The sequence below is a fragment of the Ahaetulla prasina genome, chromosome 2 (assembly GCF_028640845.1).
Source record: "Ahaetulla prasina isolate Xishuangbanna chromosome 2, ASM2864084v1, whole genome shotgun sequence".
In the NCBI taxonomy this organism is placed as follows: Eukaryota; Metazoa; Chordata; class Lepidosauria; order Squamata; family Colubridae; genus Ahaetulla; species Ahaetulla prasina.
The window spans coordinates 201865191-201891704 of record NC_080540.1 but is presented as its reverse complement, the minus strand read 5'-3'; the positions used below and the strand labels follow the sequence as shown (position 1 = coordinate 201891704).

General features: G+C 43.1%; 1 protein-coding gene across 2 annotated transcripts in view; it reads left to right on the top strand.

The window, feature by feature from the left end:
• The window catches only part of TMEM175 (transmembrane protein 175), a 29490-nt gene extending 4426 nt beyond the window's left edge, over positions 1–25064 (top strand). The window contains exons 3-11 of one of the 2 annotated variants that reach the window (XM_058169819.1): positions 409–506; positions 2754–2805; positions 3801–3836; positions 5897–5980; positions 7774–7938; positions 8996–9074; positions 11151–11280; positions 21094–21581; positions 24463–25064. In XM_058169819.1, the coding sequence (XP_058025802.1) occupies positions 409–506; positions 2754–2805; positions 3801–3836; positions 5897–5980; positions 7774–7938; positions 8996–9074; positions 11151–11280; positions 21094–21581; positions 24463–24578 (1248 nt within the window). In that variant the 3' untranslated portion in view covers positions 24579–25064. Of the gene's footprint in view, positions 1–408; positions 507–2753; positions 2806–3800; positions 3837–5896; positions 5981–7773; positions 7939–8995; positions 9075–11150; positions 11281–21093; positions 24404–24462 lie in introns of those variants that run through there. The other variant, XM_058169818.1, reaches the window with a different exon arrangement.
• Positions 25065–26514: the final 1450 nt, after the last annotated feature.

Genomic DNA, 26514 nt, shown 5'->3' with positions numbered 1-26514 from the left:
TGCACTGAATATTTGAGTCTATGGTACTTTCCAAAGCCTAGGGATAATACAGGATTGAACAAAAGAGAAGGCCTATCATTAATCATAAGCTTTATTTGCAGTTCCTGAAAATGAAAACACAGTTTATAAGCCAGTTTGAGATTCATAAGGACTTATCCGGTATTTATAGACAGTATGAGTTCTTATTAGGTGATTTTTGTATTTTGTGAGCTAGGCTAGTTTTATGTCCTTGAACATAAGTGAAGGTCTCTCCTTCACTGCTTTAAAAATATAATAAAGATCACCTTAAGAATTATGTATTATATAAAACACCTTTTCATGCATCTGTTTATTTGAAAAGGAATTATGTAGTGTTATATGGAAGAAAAGTTTGTCGGCTTTTTGATGAATGTTTTGCCTTTTTTCCAGAAACTTGGAGAAAGTGTCCAGCAGCTGCTAGCCACCAAAATTGCTGTTTATCTGATGACCTTTTTAATAGTAACTGTTGCTTGGGCAGCTCATGTGAGGTATGAAATTTGGAGTGTTTTAGAAACTGTACATGTATCAAGCACTTGAAAACTGTAAATTTATCCATTCGGATGGTATTAGAAACGCAACAGCAATATACCAATAGCTACTCTGTGTGGCCAAAGAAAGCAGGTGTGATGATGGGCATCTCTCACTTGCCATAATTTATTATTCCTTCAATCTCCTTTCATTACGATCAACTTTATTCTTTCTACACAATTCTGCTCCGTGCTGAAGTTACTGCTCAGCTTGTAAACAAACTTCATCCACAGAATTTTACAGACTGGTTTACAAAATTTCCTAAACGCAGCCTTACAAATCAGATTACTCGCCTCTCCCAACCAGTTAGACTTGTCTTCAAAATAAGGCCACTTAAGAACCCAGACAAATTCCATCAGCAACCGAGTTCTCAAGGAAGCAATCACGAAGTACTTCTCCAAATCCTTCATTAGGATATAAGAGTTGTCACCCTTCAACTTGCACACATATTGCATTAAACTGTGGTTTGTTTATCCTGCTATACTGGCCCTCTTGACATGTAATGCTAAATATTAACCATGATTTTCAGACCATAACAAGTAAATTTATGGACCTTGTGTAGCCAGAAGCAAAGATATGATGATGTACCTTAATGTGCAGATGCAGCCCATTCATTCATACTTTGGGCAAATGGCATTGATGATTGAAGCAGTCCATACATGAAAACCAATCAAGATCAGCCAGACACAAGTTAAAAAAATCAAAGAAGAATAAGAACTTTTCAAATGATAACAATGACAGTTGCACTATTTATTTGATTTACTGCCAACATTTGTACTTGATTCCTTTTCCTTCTTCAGAAGAGACAGAATTCTCTTAATTTATTTTATTGTATTAATTAAGTGAAGAAAGCAATTTGATGTAGTGGCTATGGCACCAGGCTCAAGATCAGGAACCATGCTTTGGGCTCAAAACCAGCTCCCTCTCTCAGCCTTAGGAAGGAGGTAGTAGCAAACCACTTCCAAAAATGTTGCCAAGAAAATATTTTTTCCAGGCAAACTCGAGGATCGACTCAGGATTGACTAGAAAGCTTTATCTACTCGAAGTAGATGAATGAATAAATAAAAGTAGAGGAAAGGTTCTGCTATCTTATCTGAAACTCATTGTAGGTGAAATATGGTAAACCTAAGTAAGATAAATGAGCTGAGTCCTTTGCATGTGCCAGAGCGAGAAAGCGAGCAAGATTCCAGAGAATTGCCCTTGTGTTTTGCAGCAAACTCAACACAGGAAGGAGATAGTAATTCCTTTAAGGTAAGATGTACAAGAAAAAAAATCAGTGTGTTTTCCTTTCTCTGAATCACAGAACAAGCAAGAATAGGAGCAAAGTGTTGGATGACTTCACCAGAAAGTCTTGATACTCCTGATGATTGGAATTGAGGATGTCTAATCTGCTGTCTTAAAAGGCATTTTAGGAAGAGTAGTTGCTGAATTTTAACTGGCAGTTTTCTTTGCATCTTGTGTTGTGACCTAGGCCCAAGTAGTTATTACCAAACACAATCAGTCCTAAATAAACATATTTTATTAGAACAGTTGAGAATTACTTCATTCTCAGCTTAGTCCAAATTAAGTCCAAAACAAAGTCCTTCAGATAAAGTCATTCACTTCGGCCTTATCATAAACCCTTCTCTTCTTGGGCACCCTGACAAAGGCTTTTCTTGGCAAGAACCCCACAAAGTTCAGAAAAAGGAGACAATAAACAATTGTAGCAACGTTGCTTTCCTTCAAAGAACCCAAGAGCCATTGCTGCTCTTTGAAACCTTATGGAAGGGGCCAATCATCTCCTGGCCTTACTCTCGAGTTGTCCTTTTTGCTTTAGCTGCTCTTGCCTTCTGAAAGCTCTTCAGATGCGTGGACTAGGAACAGGCTCCTCCTGTTCCTCTGCCTCTCTGCTGTTTAGTTTTGGAGGCTCTGTGCATTGCTTCCAGATGGCCCTGGCCCTATCTCTGTCTCTGATGCAGAGCTCTCGTTGGGGCCTTCCCCTGACTCCAGGACTGATCCATTGTCCTAGCCAGCCTCCTCACTGTCTGACTCCACTGCCAGCTCTGCAGGCTGCTGGCGGACAACATCTTGTTCTTGTTTCCATTTTTGCTACACAGGAGAATATTTGATAATTATCACCAACTTTAAGACTTGCCAGTTTGAATGAGTCTAGTTTTGAATCAAAACTTTGTAGGTCTGTTTTATAATAGTTTGTTTTTTCTTTCTAGACTTTTTCAGGTGGTTGAACTCATTGATGATGTACTGGCCCTTGCAAATTTGGTGAGTGAATTTTTTTTTTAAAATCCTAAATCTATTTTTTGAAATAATAGATGTTCCCAGCTCTTAGTAAGATATGAAATGGAGCTTGATATGTTCAAATCATTGTACTGATGAATCACAGCGTTGGTATTTGGGGCTTTGAGTTTTCAAATGTTTTTTAGGAAATGTGCTGATATACTAGGAGAGCTTTTAATTCAAGTCGTATCATTTCAAAATGGCCATTTGGGTAGGAAGGGAATTAAGATTTGGAAAGCAGAATATGCTGTTTCTCATGTCATTATATCTTAATTTGTAATTAATAGTTTAAATGAAAATGGCCTTTGTAGGATTTTATTATAATAAAAAGATACTGTGGATGCTAATTCTAGCAATTCTGAGTGAAAAAGACTTGCTCCTCCATCTCAGTCCTACCCTTAGTATAGAAAACAAAAGTGAGGTAATTTCAGAATGAGGATTTTGCAGTACAACTTCACCAGGGCCTCTGGTGGCTCAGCAGACTAAGTCTGTCTGTTATTAACACAGCTGCTTGCAATTACTGCAAGTTCAAGTCCCACCAGGCCCAAGGTTGACTCAGCCTTCCATCCTTTATAAGGTAGATAAAATGAGGACCCAGATTGTTGGGGGCAATAAAAGTTGACTTTGTATATAATATACAAATGGATGAAGACTATTGCTTAACACAGTGTAAGCTGCCCTGAGTCTTCGGAGAAGGGCGGGATATAAATTCAAATAAAAAAAATAAAAAAAACTTCAGAAGTTGTAGGTGCTTCATCAATGGAGGTTTTTTAGAAGAGAATAGGACAGCCACTCATCTGAAAGGGGGTTGAACTAAAAGACCCTCAAGGTCCCATCAAGCTCTATTCTGATTGATTGATTGATTGATTGATTGATTGATTGATTGACTGCCTCCCCAGAATGATGAGAATTGAATTACTGTATCTATGAACAGGAGACGGTTTCTTTTCATCTGCTATATCATTTCTTCCTTTTCCTAGGCATGCATGATGAGCATTACTTTTTTGCCATATACAGTAAGTAAGCACTCTATTTCTTTAATGCAGTATGTCACAACTTTAGGCTGCTTCCTGATTTGGATACCTTATAATCCAGACTTCCAGATTCATACATTGCATTGAACCACAAATTGACCACACAAGCTTTATGTTTCACCTGTGCAGGTGCTGATTTGTAGTTCAACACATTGTGCAAATATGATCCATTTAATAGAAATTAGCATCATGCTGGAATCTTGTGCCATTATTTGATACATCTGAGATTAACTAAAGAGATGTATCGCATTAAACCTTCGGATCCAATGTAGGATGCATTTTGAAGATGCAGAAGCCACAGTGGATAAGAGTATGAATGTACTAAACTATACACGTTGCCAACATCAAACAAAAGAAAACATAGAAGCAGAGCAATATATAATTAAAATCAGAGTATGGTTTAAAATGGGTGTCAAACTCTATTTCATCAGGATTGTGTTTGACCCCGGGTGGGGGGCATGGCGAGGGTGGATATGGCCAGCTTGACATCACTTGTGTTGGGGGCACCTGTAGTGGCCCAAGTGCTCTGCCAGCAAAAATGGGCTCCCGAGCTTTGTTTTTGGCTGCGACGGCCTCCTGCAACCCACTGCCAGTGAAAACAGAGCTTGGGAGGGCCATTCGCGGTCCTCCCAAGCTCCGTTTTCACTGGCAGAGGCGCTGCAGTCCAGTCCTTTGCTGTTTCCAGGGCTTCCCCAAGGCCAGATTTAAGCGCCCTGCAGGCCAAATGCAACCCACAGGCCTTGAGTTTGACACTCCTGGTCTAAAAGCAAAGATAAAACCTAAATTAAAATTGGAATGAGGCACACCTAGAATCAAAAGCAAATTGTAACAGAAGAGCTTTTTAAGCTGTTTCCAGAATTGCAACAAGATGGGATTTCACATATTTCTTGGTGGAGAATATTACATAAGGTGAAAGCTAGTACAGGCGAAGTAAAATGGGTGGATCTGAAGCATGGACAGTGTTATTATTATTATTTTTTGGTACTTCCTATGTTTGGGATGGCATTTGGATATATATATTTCTTTGATGTTTAAAAAGTATAGAGCTCATGCTACAATTTGTACATATTTCCTGTCTCAAAATGACAGTGTGATATTAGGCCGAAGCTGCCATCCCTAAAGATAAAATAAGCAAGTAAAACAGCCAGGAATCTTATCTAAAGATCCCTTAGGGGAGGTAATTAAAGAAAAGAAACAACCAAATTGCTAAGAAAACAAAGGGGAAAAAATGTAACCTGAATTGGACAAAGGAAGTTGGGTCAAAACAGACAATGGGAAACCCAAGTCCCATCAACAGCTACCAAACTTGAAAATCAACAAGGCAAGACTAGCTGACAGTATTGTGAATCAACAAATCAAGGACTTTGGGGATCAACGTGATCCTGAAACCTGCCCTTAGAGTCATTCTTGGATCCAGATTTGGCAGTTTCTATCCCTCTAGCTAGTGCCTAACAGCCTAGTTATTTTAGTTCTAAGAGCCTAGTTATAAGAGCCATGGTGGCACAGTGGTTAGGATGCAGAATTGGAGGCTAACTCTGTTCTCTGCCAGGAGTTCAATCCTAATTGGCTCAGATTGACTCAGCCTTCCAGCCTCCCAAGGTCGGTAAAAAGAGGGCCCAGATTGTGGGGGGCAATAGGCTGACTCTGTAAACCACTTAGACAGGGCTGTAAAGCACTGTGAAGCCGTATATAAGACTAAGTGCTATTGCTACCGGTAGTTGTGAAGGATCTGGGTAAGTGTGAGTGTGAGAAAGAGCAAATATACATTATTACTAGCAAAAGTTTTGTTGTTTCTTGAAATTGACCAGGTCTTAGTGTATTCCAGCCAACTGTGTGAGTGACAGTAAGCCAAACATGGAGTATACAGTATGTAACAACAGCAACTCCTGCCACCATTTTTCTGCAGATTAATTTGCAAAAGGCAAGGCATAGAGAGTCACAGAAGGGATCCAGGGAGACAAATTTGGTCCCAGGACCTCAGATTAACGATTTGCTTTAACCTGTTCTGAAATACAGAAAGAATCTAATTTCTTGTTTTGCAGTTTTCCTTAATGGCGTCTTTTCCTGAAGAACCATTTGGACTTTTTATGTTTAGTAGCTGTGCTGTTATAATTGGTGTCATCCAGGTATAGTTGTTTTTATATTTCACTACAGATAGTCCTTGACTTACAACAGAGTGCTGTAAAGCACTGTGAAACGGTACAGTATATAAGTCTAAATGCTATTGCTATTAAGTGACCGTTCATTGCTATTAAGTGACCGTTCAAAGTTACAATGGCATTGAAAATTGTCTTAATGACTATTTTTCACACTTATGATTGTTACAGCATCCCCATGGTCATGTGATTTACATTTGGATGTATGACAACTGACATTTAGGACGGTTGCAGTGTCCCGGGGTCACCTGAGCACCTTTTGAGACCTTCTGACAAGCAAAGTCAATGGGGAAATCAGATTCACTTGAACAACCGTGTTAATAATTTAAGAACGGCAGTGATTTGATTAACAAACATGGTGAGAAAAGTCATTTAAAATGAGGGAAAACTCTCTTAATCTCTCAGCAACATAAATTTTGGGCTCAATCGTGGTCATAAGTTGAAGACTACCTGGCCTATATAGCTAAATAAACCATAGTTAAAAATGAGATGTTTATTAATTACAGGATCAACACTATTTTTCTGTGTGAGAGAATATACAGCTAGTCTAATTTCCATTGCTAAGCTAGGCAATTAAGTGAGTCGCACCCAGTTTTGCAACTTTTTTGCCATGGTTGTTAAGCGAATCACTGCAGTTGTTATTAAGAATCCAGCTTTCCCCATTGATTTTGTTTGTCGGAAGCCAGCTGGGAAAGTTGCAAATGGTGGTCACATGTCCCTGGGACACAGCAACTATTGCAAATGTATGCTGGTTTTATGACTACCGTATTTTTCCATGTATAAGACGCCCCCATGTTTCATGTAGTTTCTTGTAGTAAGCACACTATAAGCCATCACTGTTGAGAAACCATCTTATTAGAGTGAATAATACAACAAGAACAGGAAATGCATCACAGGAACAATAGAGATGAAACCTAGACTGGCAATGTGATACAGGAAACAACTACAATAGAAAGGAATGATAGAGCTGCATATAAGATAGAGGCTCATCCGGCATGTGCGGCCTTCTCCTTGGCCTCCTATGTATAAGATGCACCTCAATTTTCAAGTAAATATTTTAAAGAAAAAGTAGCATCTTATACATGGAAAAATACGATATATGCCAAGCACAGAATCATGTTACCTTCCCACTGAAGTGGTACCTATTTATCTACTTGATTTGCATCAGTGGTGGGATTCAGCCGGTTTTGTCCAGTTCGGTCGAACCGGTAGCACCGACTGCGGTAGGCCCCACCCACTCGAAGTAATGCCATCATAATTAGCCACATTTTGGAAGCTGTGCGCATGCGCGGAAGGTGGCGTGCAATGCGAGGTAAGTGAATCCCACCTCTGATTTGCATGCTTTCAAACTGCTAGGTGGGAAGGAGCCGGAACAACTGACAGCAGCTCACCCTGTTCTGTAGGGCTCGGGTCTCTAACCTGGGCTGTCAGTTTGTCAGCTGACAACCTCAGCATCTTTAACCTCTGAGTCATCACGCTCCCTAAGGTTAACTTAAGAATGTACAATAAGGTGTTTTGACATGGGTGGGGACACAACTGCTCTGTAAGCCCAGAAAAGTATATGGCTTCTTTAAGGAGACCCGAAAAAGTATGGTATATATGTCTACACCTGCTCTGAAACACCTTTTCATCTTTGGATCCCAGGTGCAACATACCCCTTACTCAAGGCAAATCTTCCCAGTGCCCAAACTATGATTATTTGAATTTACATCTAAATAATTATTTGCCCTCTGATGGTGCAGCAATATTTTCTTGTTTTGCAGGCGATGATTGTATTGTACGGCTTCAGACATTCATATCTACTGAATCATCAGATACAGGAATCTGAAAATAAGGCATTTTATAAATACCATATCTTAAAGATTATCCTGAGAGGACCAACGCTGAGCTTTTTGGCTGCCATTTTCTCATTTTTCTTCTTTCCATTGGTATGTTCATTGAATTAGGACAATGTACCCTTATGTTGTGGTAGGCCTTAAATTTAGTTATTATATACATAAGATGCTTTTGTTTTATGTTGAGAGACTATACCAGAGGTAAGGAATCATGGCCCCTTTATGACTTGTGGACTTCAAATCCCAGAATTCCTGAGTCGGCTCAGGAATTCTGGGAGTTAAAGTCCACAAGTCATGAAAGGACGATAGTTCCTCAGCCCTGGTCTACACTTTAGGATTTTTCTACTGTTCCAAACTTGTTGATGCTTTCCTACATGTGAGAGTAATTCTGTTCTGGCTCTATAAAACTTTTGAAGATCATCCTTGCTATTACCCTGTTTCCGTGAAAATAAGACATCCCCTGATAATAAGCCCAATCGGACTTTTGAGCACATGCGCTAAAATAAGCCTCCCCCCAAAAAATAAGCCCTCCCTGAAAATACTTAACTGCAGAGCTGAAAATCAGGTAAGACGGCAAGAGGAGCCCCATCTTGCTCCATGTGCCCCAAAATAATAAGACCTCCCCAAAAATAAGGCCAAGCGCTTATTTTGGAGTTCAAAAAAATATAAGACACGGTCTTATTTTTGGGGAAACACGGTAGTACCCAGGATTCTTAATGAATTAATTACAAGAAAAAGGCACCTTATTATTTTATCGGAAAGAATTTTTGCTTTATACAGACTGCCTAAAACAAGGGTCTCCAACCTTGGCCTAAAAGATGTATTTCTCAGGGACATATATGCTTAAGAGGTCCATAAGCACTGCAGTGCTCTGTTCCGAGTCCTTTACAAGGAATTGTGGAGATACATGACTCTGAATTACCATTCTTTTTCATTGTGATAAAGCGTTAACTGACAAGTGTGAATTTGGACTTAGTGCTGTTTTTCCTCCAAAACCCATTCTTGCTAAATGATTCCAAAGAATCATTCAGAGTCTTTTATTTTAATTATGTACATGATATGTAGGGCAAATGGAAATGCATCCTTTTCTACTTATTACCATCCTATCAATGCAAAAATGTTCAGTAAACGTGTCTCTGTTTCCTTGCAGTCGTACATGTTTCTTGGGCTCATTGTTTTTTTCCCACTTCTCAGCCATCTAACCAAATGGTTTAGAAGCAGAATTCTTGGTGAGTGTTGTTTTATAAAGCTTTTTATATCCCCCAGGGAAATTTAAGAACTAGATGACATATACCAACAATATCATCATCAGTGGTGGGATTCAATTTTTTTTTACTACCGGTTTTGTGGGTATGGCTTGGTGGACGTGGCTTGGTGGGCGTGGCAGGGGAAGAATACTGTAAAATCTCCATTACTTCTCCACTCCAGGGGAAGGTTACTGCAAAATACCCATTTCAGCTGGGACTCTGGAGGCAGAGAATAGATGGGGGCAGGGCCAGTCAGAGGTGGTATTTACCAGTTCTCCAAACTACTCAAAATTTCCACTACCAGTTCTCCAGAACTGGTCAGAACCTGCTGAATACCACCCCGATCATCATCATCATGTAAAATGAGTAAAGACTCACAATAAAAAGCAGCAAATAAATTTGGGGGAGGAAGGGGAAGGGAGGGGGAGGGGGGATGAGGGTAGAAAATGGATTGATGGTCAATGTACAAAGATGATCGAAGACGTATAATTAATGTAAGATCGGAGCTGCCTGGCTACCACTTCAGAATGATGGGAAAGAAAGAAGTAGAAGAGAGAAGGAGGTAGGAAAGAGAAGAGGAGGAAGAGGAAAGGAAGGGATAGAAGAGGGAGAAGAAAGGAGTAGGGAGGAAGGAGGAGAGGATGTAGATAAGAGAGGGGGAGGATGGTTGTGGAAAGTAGAAGAAGGTAGAGAAGGGAAGAGAGTTAAAGGAAGGGGGTGGTGACCGGGCAGGTCCGATTAATTGTATATGATGGTACATTAAATATGTTATTGGATATGAATGTTAAAATAAAACTTTTTTAATTAAAAAAAAGCAGCAAATAAATTAATAATTCAAACAGAAAAAAGAACAGAAAAGGAGAGCTTATTATTTTAAGCATTCATGTTTTGGTTCAGTCACTTCCCTGGATAGTTTCCAGTTCCTCTCAGTAATGATCCTTTTCGCAAGCTCATCAACTTTGAAGTGAAATGTTGGTGGAGTCCTTGATGCTTTCTGAGCTTAGTTGTTTGCTTGCAACAGACATTTCATTACCCAACTAGGAAACATTGTCAGTGCCACTGAGAATAGGGTTATATACAGTAACTAGCCCTGTCAGTTTTGTAAGGGATGTTGTTTTTTCCTTGGTAATTCCTTGATTAGCATATAGTAGTTTCTACTTGATTGTTCACCTGATGTTACTTCCTGCTTATCTGGGTGTTGGCTATTGGAAAAGAATGTATGCTGGTCTTTTTGTTTCCTTCTTAGCCTTTTGTTGACTCTTTTGAGTGGTGTCTATTTCTATATATCTATTGATGGCTGATTTTCTTCCCACTGCTGACAAAGCATACACAGCTGAGGCACCTATTGCCTTTTTTTGTTTATTCCTCCTCTGTTGTTTTTATAAATAACTCAAGGTGGCAAGCATACCAATACTCCTCCCACCTCCTATTTTTCCCCTCAACAACAACCCTGTGAGGTGGGCTGGGCTGAGAGAGAATGACTGGCCCAAAGTCACCCAGGCTGATTTTCATGGTTAAGACAGGACTGGAACTCGCAAACTCCCGCTTTCTAGCATAGTGGCTTAGCCGTTAGACCAAACTGGCCCTTTACAAGGTTCTTGTGTGTCTTCCCTGAAGCCTCAGCAGTAGGAGGAAGACAATGGCGAAAGTCAGCTGGGGGCAGCAGACTAGGTGGCAGCAGAAGAGTGCAGGACAGCCAAAAGAGCAAAGATGGCGGCAGTTGGGAGGAGTTGAAGCACACACTGTGATTGTAAATGCAGACAGACTGCCAAGTACCCAAACTTTGATCACATGACCAAAAGTGGGCCTGCAACAGCCGTAACTTCAAACCATTGCTGAATGAATGGTCATTAAACGAGGACTACCTGTATAAAAATAATGCAAACACAATACTCCCAACAAGCTTGGATAAACAAGGCAGCTATAGAATAAGAATGGTGATAATCCAAATTGATACTGCTTTCGGGGGAAGGGGTTGAGGGCTTTATGAAGAAGCAAACCAATGGTCACCTTAACATAGAAACCATTTTTATTAAGCGTGCTAATTTTTGTTGGCAGGTCAAGAGGAGGAACTCCCTGTAGAGTATTTTACTTCTTATCTTAAGGAACCCCTGAGTAAGGAACGAGTGGAAACCTTCAGTGATGGAGTTTATGCAATTGTTGCAACTCTGTTAATTCTGGACATATGGTAAGTCTTCAGCGGTAGAATAAAACTGCACCCAGTATTTTCAAGTGTGATGCAGTGCTAAGGGGAAAAATAGTATTTATAATTGACTATATTTATCATCATGAATGATCCATGATCATCAAGTTTAGCATGATCCTGCCCATCTAGCAGTTTGAAAGCATGCCAATGCAAGTAGATAAATAGGTACCACTTATCTAGGAAGGTAAACAGCATTCTGTGCACCTCGGTCTATAGTCATGCTGGTTACATGACCACGGAAATGTCTTCAGACAATGCTGGCTCCCTCGGCTAAGAAATGGAGATGAGCACCAGCCCCTAGAGTTGGACATGACTGGACAGGGGAAACCTTTACCTTTATTTTTATTATCATGGATTGACCTCTCATAAACATGCCTGAACTTTGTTATCTTCATAGTACCATTTTCGATCAGGCTTTTATTTATTTTATTTGTTAAATTTGTATGCCACTTATCTCTTCAGTAAGTCGACTCTAGCAGGCTTACAGTTAAAATTATAGAACTATGCCAATTAAAATGTTTTAAAACTATGCAAGAAAACAGGAACCAAGAGACGGACAGTACAGGGATGAGGTCTTATTACCCTGTCAACTACACCCAGTGGTGAGTGCTTCCCTTCAGGGCGCCAAGCCAACCGGCAAAGTCAAGTTTTAATTACCTTTCCAGAAGGCCAAAAGGGTGGGATTTGTTCAGTCCAATGAAAAATATATGTGCTGATTATCCCGATTAACTTAACATTCTATGCCAAGCAATCCGTGCTGTGTCAACAAACAGAAACAATTGTGAGACAATTTTCCCCGCTTCTTGCTTTGTTTCCTTCATTGTACAGGGTTTGCATGGTTATCTGAATTTCAACCATTGGTGTGGTTTCTCACTGAGCTCTGTGCACATACAAGCACTGTGATAACATTTATACATCACACTCACATGGTGTCGTGTCCCACCCCCCACTCCGACGAACGAGTCAAGGAAGTCCGTGGCAAACTTGGCAACAAAGCCTCTGCAGCTTGCCAAGTCCCTTCGAGGTTTATCAGGGCACGCAGGAGTCCAAGTTGTGACTTCAGCGATAGGGTCCGGTATCAGCAAGCTCGATAAGACTTTGCTTGACTCAAGGTTGGAATGCCACAAGCAGGTCCTTTACATAGGCTGTGGGGTGTGGCTCCATGACTCAGCATTTATCCAGACCTGCCCCTCCCTTCCTTCTGGTGGCGTCAACTCTCAGATCTCCGGAAGCGAGGATCCTCCCACTTTGAATTGTCTTCTGCTGTTTGGGAAAGGAAGGGGTCAGAAGGAGTAGGCCCGAGCAATTCCAATACCGGGCTGGCTTCCTCTGACGGCTGAGCCAAAGGAACACATGCCGTATGAGTGAGGTTTATCAGGCTTGTTTGTTCACTCATGGAATCCTTTCTGGGCATGGGGCCAGGGCCAGGGGCTGGAGGCATGACAGGCCGTTCATCTTCATTATCAGACTCGGAGTCTGATAACAGGCCCGGTTGGAGACGGGAGGGACCCGGCTGAGGAGAGGAGGGAGGACGAGTCACAACACATGGTTTGGTTTTGGGTTACCATCCTATGGCAAGTCACTCCTTGTTTCTTCGGGTTTTTTAAAGTGGACCTTCTTAACAAACTGCATTCTAAATCCCTTGAGAATTGTAAAAGACATAAATCATTGCTTAGGGTTACTATATTCATGATAAATTTATAATCCTTGTTTGTTCTTGATAGGGGAAAAATGCATGTTATGTAATCAGGACAATGAACAGTTTAAAAGTGAACAGTGGTTCTTCCTCACTTAAATATAATCTTCAAAATATTACTGCTAGAAATGCAACAGAATGTGGAGTATGCGGGTAGTCCTTGAGTTACGACCACAATTGAGCCCACAATTTATGTTGCTAAGTGAAACATTTGTTAATTGAGTTTTGATTTTGCCCCATTTTACGACTTTTCTTGCCACAGTTATTAAGTGAATCATTGCAGATGTTAAGTTAGTAACACGATTGTTAACTGGCTTCCCCATTGCTTGTCAGAAGGTCACAAAAGGGGATCACATTACCCCAGGACACTGCAACTGTTATAAATATGATTCAGTTGCCAAGTGTCTGAATTTTGATCATGTGACTGTGGGGGTTACAGCAATAGCCATATGTATGAAAAACGGTCATAAGTCATTTTTTTCAGTGCTGTTGTATTTTTGAATGCTGTGAACTATGGTAAGCCAAGGACTACCTGTATATACTGTCAGGGTTCCAAGTAATACACCCATAGCAAACATATACTCTCATAAAGGAATGGGTGAGTTTGTATAGGTCTATATTTATTTATTTATTATTTAAATTTTTATACCGCCCTTCTCCCGAAGGACTCAGGGCGGTTCACAGCCAGATAAAATAAACAATAATATTACAATATAAATACTATTAAAATACAATTAAAAGACTTATTCAATTGGCCGAGATTAAAAATTTAGAATAAATGATAAAAACCCATTAAAAAACCCACAAATTTAAAAACTAATCCAGTCCTGCGCAGATGAATAAGTGTGTTTTTATTTATTTATTTATTTATTTTATTAAATTTTTATACCGCCCTTCTCCCGAAGGACTCAGGGCGGTGTACAGCCAAAGTAAAAACAAAGATATATACAGTTTAAAACAACAATTAAAAAGAGCAAATTTTAAAGGCCGATTATTAAAATTTAAATTAAAAAGTTAAAAAATATTAAAAACCCAATTAAAATACATCACTAATTATGCCAGTCCCGCTTTAATGAATAAATATGTTTTGAGCTCACGACGGAAGGTCCGAAGATCGGGCACTTGACGCAGACCGGGGGGAAGTTCATTCCAGAGCGCCACTGCCCCCACAGAGAAGGCCCTACTCCTGGGGGCCGCCAGCCGACACTGTTTGGCGGACGGCACCCTGAGGAGACCCTCTCTGTGCGAGCGTACGGGTCGGTGGGAGGCAAAAGGTAACAGCAGGCGGTCTCGTAAGTACCCGGGTCCTAAGCCATGGAGCGCTTTAAAGATAGTTACCAAAATCTTGAAGCGCACCCGAAAGACCACAGGAAGCCAGTGCAAGCTACGGAGCAGCGATGTCACGTGGGAGCCACGAGCGGCTCCCGTTACTACTCGCGCAGCCGCATTCTGGACTAGCTGCAGCCTCCGGGTGCACCTCAAGGGCAGCCCCATGTAGAGAGCATTGCAATAATCCAGCCTAGATGTAACCAGAGCGTGAGTGACCGTGCATAAGGCATCCCGATCAAGGAAGGGACGCGCAACTGGCGAACCAGGCGAACCTGGTAAAAGGCCCTCCTGGCGACGGCCGCCAGGTGTTCATCAAAAGACAGCCGTCCGTCCAGGAGGACACCCAAGTTGCGAACCGCCTCCTTTGGGGCCACTAACCGCTTTCAACAGTCAGCTGCGAATGCAGCTGACTGTACCGGGATGCCGCATCCACAGCCACTCCGTCTTGGAGGATTGAGCTTGAGTCTGTTTCTCCCCATCCAGACCCGTACAGCTTCCAGGCACCGGGACAGCACTTGACCGCCTGCTGGGGTGGTCCGGGGTGGAAAAGTACAGCTGAGTATCATCAGCGTACAGATGATAACTCACCCGAAACCACTGATGACCTCACCCAGCGGCTTCATATAGATGTTGAACAGGGTGGGCGAGAGAATCGACCCTGAGGCACCCCACAAGTGAGGCGCCTCGAGGACCACCTCTGCCCCCTGTCAACACCGTCTGCGACCGGTCAGAGAGATAGGAGGAGAACCACCGATAAACGGTGCCCCCACTCCCAATCCTCCAACCGCGCAGCAGGATACCATGGTCGATGGCATCGAAAGCCGCTGAGAGATCTAATAGGACCAAGGCAGAGGAGCAACCTGTCCCTGGCCCTCCAGAGGTCATCCACCAACGCGACCAAAGCCGTCTCCGTGCTATAACCGGGTCGGAAGCCGGACTGGAACGGGTCCAGATAGACAGTTTCCTCCAGGTGCCGGGGGAGCTGCCATGCAACCACACTCTCAACAACCTTCGCCACAAAGCGAAGGTTGGAGACTGGACGATAATTACTCAAAATAGCTGGGTCCAGGGAAGGCTTCTTGAGGAGAGGTCTCACCACCGCCTCCTTCAAGGCGGCGGGGAAAACCCCTTCCATCAAAGAAGCATTTATAATCCCCTGGAGCCAGCCTCGTGTCACTTCCTGAGCAGCCAGCACTAACCAGGAAGGGCACGGGTCCAGTAAACATGTAGTTGCATGTAACCTCCCCAGCAACCTGTCCATGTCCTCGGGAGCCACAGAATCAAACTCATCCCAAATAACCTCAACAAGACGCGTCTCTGTCGTCCCGGCTGGATCATCGCAATCTTGGTCCAAACTATCCCGAAGCTGAACGATTTTATCGTATAGATAACCGTTAAACTCCTCAGCTCGTCCCTGTAAGGGGTCATCCCGTCCCTCTTGATGGAGGAGGGAACGGGTCACCCGAAACAGGGCGGCCGGGCGGTTATCTGCCGATGCAATGAGGGTGGAACGAGAGACGCCGCCTCCTCATTGCCACTAGGTAGGTCCTAGTAAAGGACCTCACTAGTGTCCGATCAGCCTCGGAACGGCTAGACCTCCAAACACTCTCCAGGCGTCTTCTCCGGCGTTTCATCTCTCTCAGCTCCTCGGAAAACCAGGGAGCCAATTGAGATATACGCCGGGTCAGAGGCCGCAAAGGCGCGACACGGTCCAAAGCCCCAGCCGCGGCCCGTTCCCAGGCCGCAACCAGTTCTTCAGTCGTGCCGTGGGTAAGATCCTCAGGAAGTGGCCCAAGCTCCGTCAGGAACCTCTCCGGGTCCATCAGGCGCCTGGGACGGAACCAACGCATTGGCTCCGTCTCCCTGCGGTGGTGAGCGGCGGTCTGAAAGTCTAGGCGAAGATACCATTGGAGGCCCTGATACCATTGGAGGCCACTACTAATGATGATGAACGACGGCCGCCATTTTGGAAGGGCGCGGATTGGCGCGCGCTAGAAATGGCCTGGCTTGGCCGAGGGTTGCTGCAGCCGGTCGTCAGGACATCGGCGACTGAGTGTGGGCCGCTGATTTTTTGGCAGCTCTGCTTAGCAGCACGGATACCAACAACCCAACGATTCACCATCATTGACCGCATTTGCCATCTTTGCGGATGCCTGGACGGTTTGCCGCACTTTTTGAGCGGCAGTGTTATCGCCGGTTTGGATACGAACAGCTCTGGCAGGTGGAACTTTGACCTTAGTCGATGGGTGACATTATGGGCAGAATTCATCAGCCCAACTTTTATTTCATCTAACTGTTGCCCTACCGGCCTTTTGGCCGTTGTCTGTGACTGTTCGGTCTCACCCATCGTCCGCAATACCATCTACTGACCGGGAACTTTTCCTCTCCCCGCTGTTATTTAGATCTTTATGCATGAAATATACGGCTGCCGAACTTCTTCAACTGCGAGGTTCCCCCGCCTCGCAGGAATGGCCATCTGGGTTATCGAGGGCCGGCCTTAACGAGGGGTCTTGGGACCCGGAGAGGTGGCATGCGAGGAAGAAGAATTTATGGGGTTTTGTACATAGGTTTTTTAATAAGGGTTTTTTAAAGGGGGGGAGGAAAGTGACGGGAGGGGGGGAGATCCCGTCGGGGAGGGTTGGTTCAGTCTCAGTCCCAGTTCACGGCGTTTTTTCATCTGGTCCGAGGGAGGGGGGTGAGGGGTTCGTTCCAGAATTGGAAGTTGGTTCCATCTGTACGGTAAGTGGGAGGGGCAGATATGGCGGAAGCAAGGGGCCGTATCGTTCGTTGGGAGCACGTGTTCGCTGTTTAAAAGCGATCGTGTGCTCCGGCCCCCTAGTCTTTCCCCGTTCCCCGGAAGGTCAGGATCCTCAGAGCCCGGGCCTCCGGTTGATGTTGTGCAATGCCCGGTCCGTGGTTAACAAGGCCCCCCTGATTTGCGATCTTATCCAGGGGGAATCCACGGACTTTATGGGCATTACGGAGACCTGGCTGGGTGCAGAAGGGGGGGTGCCCCTAGTTGAACTGTGCCCGCCAGGTTTCCGAGCATTCCATCAGCCAAGGGCCCAGGGTAGGGGTGGAGGGTGGCGGTTGTAATGAGAGAGGGTCTAGAGCCGAGAGAGACCACTGTTCCTCAGATAGCCGGCTGTGAATCCTTCTTGTGAAGTGGGGCCATAAGAATCAGATGGGTTTGTTGATCGCGTACCTGGCTCCTTGCTACGTGACTACAGCCCTGCCTGAGCTACTGGAGATGCTTGCCGGGGTGGCTGTTGAGATCCCCAGACTTTTGGTCATGGGCGATTTCAATCTGCCATCGGCTGGCTTGTCATCAACAGTGGTTCAGGAGTTCCAGGCTTCCATGACGGCCTTGGACCTGATTCAAGTAACTGATGGCCCTACTCACACGGGGGGATCTGCGCTGGATCTGATTTATATCTCTGGACAGTGGTTTAATGATCTGGTAGTAAGAGATTTAGTGACAATACCGGTGTCATGGTCAGATCATTTTCTCCTCCGCCTAGACTTTCAGACCGCTACTCACCACTGCAGGGAGACGGGGCCAATGCGTTGGTTCCGTCCCAGGCGCCTGATGGGCCCTGAGAGGTTCCAGACGGGGCTGGGGCCTTCCCCTGAGGACCTCACCCATGGCACGACTGAAGAACTGGCCGGGGCCGGGGAACGGGCCCCGGCTGGGGCTTTGGACCGTGTCGTGCCTTTGCGGCCTCTGACCCGGCGCAGATCTCGATTAGCTCCTTGGTTCTCTGAGGAGCTGAGAGAGATGAAACGCCGGAGAAGACGCCTAGAGAGCACCTGGAGGTCCAGCCGCCCGGTTGATCGGACACTAGTTAGGTCTTTTTAAAGACCTACCTAGTGGCACTGAGGGTGGCGAGGCGTTCCACGCCTCCTCCCTCATTGCGCCGGCAGATAACCGCCCGCCGCCCTGTTTCGGGTGACCCGTTCCCTTCTTCACCAGGGGGGACGGGATGACCCCTTACAGGGACGTGCCGAGGAGTTTAGTGGTTATCTATACGATAAAATCGCTCAGCTTCGGGATAGCTTGGACCAAGATTGCGATGATCCAGATGAGATGACTGAGGCTCGTCTTGTTGATGTGGTTTGGGATGAGTTTGATTCTGTGGCTCCGAGGACATGGACAGGTTGCTGGGAGGCTGCATGCCACTACATGTTTACTGGACCCGTGCCTCCTGGCTGGTGCTGGCCACTCAGGAGGTGACACGAGGCTGGCTCCGGGGTATTATAAATGCTTCTTTGATGGAGGGGGTCTTTCCCGCTGCCTTGAAAGAGGCGGTGGTGAGACCCCTCCTCAAGAAGCCTTCCCTGGACCCAGCTATTTTGGGGAATTATCGCCCAGTTCCAACCTTCGCTTTGTTGCGAAGGTTGTAGAGAGTGGTGGCACGGCAGTTCCCTCAGTACCTGGAGGAAGCTGTCTATCTAGACCTGCTCCAGTCCGGCTTCCGGCCTGGTTATAGCACGGAGACAGCTTTGGTCGCGTTGGTGGATGACCTCTGGAGGGCCAGGGATAGGGGTTGTTCCTCTGCCCTGGTCCTGTTGGATCTCTCATCGGCTTTTGATACCATCGACCATGGTATCCTGCTGCGCCGGTTGGAGGGGTTGGGAGTGGAGGCACCGTTTATCGGTGGTTCTCCTCCTACCTCTCCGACCGGTCGCAGTCGGTGTTGACAGGGGGCAGAGATCGCCGCGAGGCGCCTCACTTGTGGGTGCCGCAGGGGTCGATTCTCTCGCCTCCTGTTCAACATCTACATGAAGCCGCTGGGCGAGGTCATCAGTGGCTTTGGGGTGAGTTATCATCTGTACGCTGATGATACTCAGCTGTACTTTTCCACCCCAGGCCACCCCAGCGAAGCTGTCAAGTGCTGTCCCGTTGTTTGGAGGCCGACGGGTCTGGATGGGGAGAAACAGACTCAGACTCAATCCATCCAAGACGGAGTGGCTGTGGATGCCGGCATCCCGGTACAGTCAGCTGCAACCGCTGCTGACTGTTGGGGCGAGTCACTGGCCCCAACGGAAAGAGTGCGCAACTTGGGCGTTCTCCTGGATGAACGGCTGTCGCTTGAAGATCACTTGACGGCCGCCTCCAGGAGAGCTTTTACCAGGTTCGCCTGGTCCGCCAGTTGCGCCTTTCTTGACCGGGATGCCTTATGCACGGTCACTCATGCTCGCCACTTCTCGACTGGATTATTGCAATGCTCTACATGGGGCTACCTTTGAAGTGTACCGGAGACTGCAGTTAGTCCAGAATGCAGCTGCGCTGGTGATTGAGGGAGCACCGCGTTGCTCCCGGTAACACCTCTCCTGCGCAGTCTGCACTGGCTACCTGTGGTCTTCCGGTGCGCTTCAAGGTTTTGGTTACCACCTTCAAAGCGCCCATGGCTTAGGGCCCGGGTACTTACGGGACCGCCTGCTGTTTCCACATGCCTCCCACCGACCCGCACGCTCTCACAGAGAGGGTCTTCTCAGGGTGCCGTCCGCCAAGCAATGCCGGCTGGCGGCCCCAGGAAGGGCCTTCTGTTGGAGCTCCTACTCTGGAACGACCTTCCCCGGTTTGCGCCAAATATCTGACCTTCGGACCTTTCGTCGGGAATTAAAAACTTATTTATTCATCCAAGCGGGACTGGACTGATTTTTTAGATTTTTTAAATTTCTAAATTTTAAATTTTAAATTTTTAAATTTTCTGTAATTTTATATGGGGTATTTTAGGTTGGTCAATTTGACGGTTTTAATTCGGCCACTATTGAATAGGTATTTTAAATTGATTTTTAACTTTGTATACTTACTGCTTTTTATCTTGGCTGTACACCGCCCTGAGTCCTTCGGGAGAAGGGCGGTATAAAAGTTTAATTAATAAATAAATAAATAAATTAATAAATAAATAAATAAAATGATCTGACCATGACACCGGTTCTTTCACTAAATCTCCTAAATCCAGATCATTTACCCACTGACCAGAGATAAAAATCAAGTCTAGCGCGCCTCCCCCAATGTGTGTAGGGCCATCAGTTACTTGAATCAGGTCCAAGGCCGTCATGGAGGCCTGGAACTCCTGAACCACCGTCGACGACAAGCCGGCAGATGGCAGGTTGAAATCCCCCAAGACCAGTAGTCTGGGGATCTCCACCGCCACGCCAGCAAGCACCTCTAGCAGTTCAGGTAGGGCTGTAGTCACGCAGCAAGGAGCCAGGTATGTGATCAACAGCCCCATCTGATTACGATGGCCCCACTTCACAAGGAGGGATTCACAGCCAGCTATCTGAGGAACAGGAAGCTCGCGACGAAAGGTTCGGAGGTCCGGAAGTTGACAAAGTCCTGGGGGGAGTTCGTTCCAGAGGGCGGGAGCCCCCACAGAGAAGGCCCTTCCTCTGGGCGTCGCCAGACGACACTGTCTCGCTGACGGCACCCTGAGGAGTCCCTCTCTGTGAGAGCGCACGGGTCGGTGAGAGGTATTCGGTAGCAGTAGGCGGTCCCGTAAATATTACATACCCAGATCGGCTGATGGTTACCATGGTAATCAGATATGACTATTCCTAAAGTAGAACTCTATTACAATTACCAAAAAAAAAAAAAAGGAGTCTGAACTTAAGAAGCTAGCTTGATGCATTAACATTTTCTTCTTGGTTAGGCATAGAATGAAATGTATTCAAGAAGTTACTGAGGTTGTAAACAAATTCAGTAAACCGAAGGGAAATTCATGAAGTATCACTTTAAAATGTTTGTTTTCTTTACTCAACAGTGAAGATAATGTTCCTGATGAGAACATGGTTAAAGAGAAATACAGTGGTCATCTTGCTGAAGCGCTGAGAGAATTTGGTCCAAGTTTCCTTGCCTACTTCGGATCGTTTGTAACCATTGGTCTTCTCTGGTTTGTCCATCATTCGCTCTTTCTCCATGTGACAAAAGCCACGCGACTGATGACCCTACTTAATACCCTTTCTTTGGCTTTTATTGGCGGACTGCCTCTCGCTTACCAGCTGACCAGCGAGTTTGCCGAGAAGTCATACAACGAAATAGAAGCCATTCAGATTAGCTGCGTTACCATTTTTTTTGCGAGCATCTTCCAGTTCAGCATATGGATTGCTGCCCTCTTTCACGAAGTCGAAACATTGCATCCTTTTGCTCGGTACGGTGGCAAAGAGCACGCCTTCATGTTTGCAAAGCTTTCTCTCTACCCCTGCGTGAGCCTTACAGTCTTCTGCCTGACCTGCGTGGTGAGCGAGCTAAGTACGACTATTTTTCATCTCACGCAAATAATCGTCCCATTTGCTTTTCTGGTATTACGCATCCTTGTCAGAATTGGCTTGATGATACTGAAGTATATAATGTCACTGTCCAGGTCAAAGAACAATGTTTTAGAAGAAGAAGAAGCCTGTTTATCCCCAGCCGATACGCTCTCATAGTTTTCCCTGCACTTTACATGGAAAATCAAGAAACTTCTGCAAACTGGAGAATTCAGGACTCAGCTAAAACTGAATTGTTCCTTTCTTTAGGGATGTTCAGCTTTTCTTTTTATTCATGGACTGGCATCTGGAGCAGTGAGTGTGGCTAGAATGCACATCACCTCAATAGCTTCATTGATCATAGATGATTAGTGAGGAATCATAAGATACTTGGGAGAAAATAATGGCGTTAGCAGTTTCTTGGGAAGTGCCATTTGTCATAGCCAGTAAAAGTGATAATATGAATGTCCTTATTCATTCTGTGGCCATTAAGTGACCTGGAGGATGTATTAACCTGCTAAATAATTCCATGTGTGTCTTGAATTTTAACCGTAACAGCTGCTGTCTAATGTGTGTAATCTAGCAAATCAGTATAAAGTAACATGATTAGCTGAACAAACGAATTATGAGTCAACAAATTACTATCAAGTTACTCAAAGAAGCAATTCATTCAGCACTGGCAACTTCTTAAAGAAACCTGTATGTTTAGCATGCTAAATGTTCAGAGAATATTTAGAAAGAGTTGGCTGTCAGTATAACCAAAGTTTGCTGGAACTATCACTTGATGAGGGGATATTTAGGGTATAGGGTTGTCCCATTATTGCCTCAATAATGCGACAAGCCTACATCATAAGTATCCCTTAGTATCCCATAAGTATTTGGGTTTAATAGCCATAACTTTATTAATGTAACTTTCAGAAAATAAATTAATATTATTGTGATGCTGTATTATAACCAAGTCATTTGGCATTTATCAGTGGATGAAGAGTGATGAATGAGGCAAGGAAGATCATTCTGTTATGATGGGAAGATAGAACTTAAAATAGTCTTTGGAATATGATGACAATTGGGACCGGGAACTCTTTTGCTAAACAGCGCAGTTATAAAGTGTGACATCACATGACTATATCACTTAGCAACTATGTCACTTGGCAAGGTTATTAAGCAATTCTGGCAGTCCCAGTTACTGTTGTTAAAGGGGGACCATGTGGGTCATTAAGTGAGGACTTTGCATGACTTTGGCTTCTAACTTCCTGGCAGCTTCCTCAACTGAGCAAGAGACAAAACAAATTTGCCGCCAGCAGATCTAGCAGTATACAGTAGAATCAACAAATGGAAACTTATCCAAATAAAACATTTACTTATGGGAAGCTGGCATGGAACATCAGAAATCGCAAAAAATGCCAAGCTTGTAATCTTGTAATCATAGAACCGTGGTGGCGCAGTGGTTAGTATGCAATATTGTAAGCTAATTCTGCCACTGCCAACAATTCGATTCTTATAGGCTCATGATTGACTCAGCATTCCATCCTTCCGAGGTCGGTAAAATAAGGACCCAGATTGTTGGGAGCAATATGCTGACTCTGTAAACTGCTTAGCCTTAGAGAGAGCTGTAAAGCACAATGAAGCGGTATATAAGTCTAAGTGTTATTGGTAGTGCTATGTGAACACAGGGATGCTGCAAGGATTTGAACTCCAAGGACCTGTTGTAAGTTTTACTTGTTTAGTACCATTATAACTGTGAATGGTTGCTGAATGAATGGTCATGACCTGAGAACTTGTACAATGCTTGATGGTATGCGTTTGTTCTCTGCTTATGAATTGATTCACTGTGGATGTAATGAAAGACTTCATGTTACTCCACGTCCTCAAGGTTAAATGATGTGTTTACAAACTGACCTCTTTTCTATGCATGCAATCATGTGTTTGTCCTTATACTTTTTTGGTTTATGTTCATTTCCAGTTATTTTTTCCTTAATGCTTTATCATATTAATTGTACTTCCGTCATTTATTTTTATTGTTTATTCCTTTGCTATTGTTATGGTTACATTTTTATCTTTTTTTCTGTTTTGTTGTTGTAAGCCACCCAGAGTAACCTCACAGCAAAATAAATTTATAAGCAAACAAATAAATAAATAAATAAATAAATGTGCTTTTTAAAATGTAACTATTTGATGCTAGAGCCTTGAAACATATAATCCTTTGGAATCCTTATGCTGGTTTTTGAGGATAGTTGGCTTATATCATAAACGTGAAATATTTTCCTAGCTGTGTTTTGTGGGTTTTTTCTTCAGAATTATTCTCTGCTCCACTTAACAAGGTTGCTTTCACTATCAAGCTATTGGCATGTCTACAAGTTTGAAATCTTTTAATATTGGCATTTAATGTGAGAATTTTTGCACTAAATATTTCTCAATAGAAACTCGTCGTTACTCAAAAAAAATAATAAAATAATAATAATAATAATAATAATGAATGAATAGTAGGACTTCAAAAGCATTACAGAGGCAAGCTGTCAAGTATCTTGTTTTCTTTTTTCATCGCACTATACTATATAAATGAAAAATGAATTTACAGTACTGCACTAAACTGTATTTATGAGATATGGTATAATCTGAGATTTGAGATTGAATAACAACATAAAATACTAAGATCCAACTATAGTTCCTGAAAGCTCTTTGGTCCTTTATTATTCAACCTCTGTGTTCATTGAATGGAATATTTTATTTTTTTAATTAAATGTTACAATTATTAAGAGTTAGTATCTCATATTATTTTAGTGTTCCTTCTCAAAATGTCTTTGAAACTATTTCAAATAAAACCTATTGCCCATAGCATGGAGAAAGAGAATGTGATTTAGATTCTTTCCTTCACCATTATCTAGATGCAGGGGTGTCAACCTGGATGCGTTATGCGTATAGGCCACGGCCACGCCAGCTCCGCGAATGGGAAAAACATCACGAAACATCATGTGACAGCAACGTGACACAGCGAGTTTGACACCCATGATCTAGCATAAGCTTGAAAAGTATTTCAAGAACTTCTGGATGGCCATGAAGTCTATCACTAATATAATAGTGGAAATTTCCAGGTATCTTTTATCTTAATTCATAGAGGAAGAAACCATCCAGTTTCCTAAATTAGGAAACCTTCCAGTTTCCTAAATTAGGAAATACTCAGTTAAGGTATTTGTCAACATTTGACTTAGCCCATTGACCAAATTGCCTTTGTTTGATCAGAAAAAATACAGTATGTTTATTGCTGAGTGGAAAACCCCTGATGGACATTTGTATAAAACTGAAAAAAATGAACTTATGATTTGTAGTTTTAATGATTTCATAGGACAGCTTATAAAAATAAGAGTCACAGCATAACTTTAGAGAAACAGGTACATTTGTAATTTTATCTAAAACTGCTGTAAAGAAGTTTAGAAATTACTTCTTTGTATCTTTTTTCTTTTAACTTTTTTTCTTTCTTCCGCTATTAGCTCTTTTTTATCTTTCTTTTTCATTTTTTTTATCCCTTATTCTATATTAGTCAAAATTATTTTTAACTTTTTAAAAACCTTTTAATAAAATTACACACACACACACACACACACACACACATATATTTTCTAGAGGACTGTTCAAACAACTTGATTCTATAAAATAAAATATGGAAAGTCTCACAGAGGTCCATGTGAAGAAAGACAATGTATAGGTGGTGCACCAACTTTTGAAAATATTGTGAATATTCTGTTTGGATATTTACTTTACCTTTTAAGTAAGGATTAAATCCTTACTTAAAAGCTAAGAAATATTGGGACACTTAGGCTAATCTCTCTTCTTGCATAGAAAAAAAGCATAATGCTAGAAAGACTACAATTTTAATATCAAAGACCACACATTAGAGAATGGACTACACATTAGGGGTGACTATAGGGGTGACAGTTTACTATGAATATATCCTGCTTTTTTCTGAATTGCTGAATTTTAGCTTTTTGAGATGATCAGACAACTAATCAGTAAAATTTACTGGCCAAAAAGTGCACTCGTGGAAATAGTGTGAGTATAGAGTCCTTTCCATGAATGGAGATTCAGAGTTAAGTGAAGACCTAAATCTATGATATGGAATCCATGCTACTTACATGGCTTTGGAACTTAGATTTTTAAGTTCATGCTATTTCCCTTTCTAAATCAGCTATTCTCCATCTACTATGAGTTTTGTAAAAACATGGCTAGAGTTTTCCTTTTTCCCTTCATGAAAACTGGGCAAAAGTCACAAAACACAATGGGAGATTCTAATTATTCATCATGAAATATATATATGCACACTCACATATATATATGTTTGTTGAACAGATAACCCACTGAGAAACAGTCCATTGTAGTATCTCAGGTTTTGTTTTTTGTTTTTATATGCGCTTCTGTTTAAGCATAATACATTATCTACTTTTCCTCACAATAACAACCCTGTAAAGTAGGGTGGGCTAAGGTGAGTATATGCAAAAGGCAGAGAGGAATGGCTTTGAAGGACGGGGAAGAGGTGAAGGACAATGATCAGATAAACGAGGATTGAGTCTGGAGCAGGAAGATAACTATAGTAAACATCTCAGACAAGACTCTTAATTTTCACAGAGATAAAGTAAGTGTGTGTGTGTGTGTGTGTGTGTGTATTTAGGCTTACAAGATTATGTTACCATAGCTTTACAATGAAAGCAGAGCTGACCTACATGATATTGGATCAATCTTGAAAGGCTGACATTAATAGGCCCAAATCACTCAGAGAACTTTCATCCCTGAGGGTAGAATAGACTCCCCGCCCTTTTTGGCTCAGTCATGTCCAGTTCTTGGAGACTGCTTGGACAAGTCCCTGCAATTTTCTTGGGAAGATTCTTCAGAAGTCCTTTGGCCATTGGTGCTTTGCGGGGGCTGAGAGAAAGTGACTAGCCCAA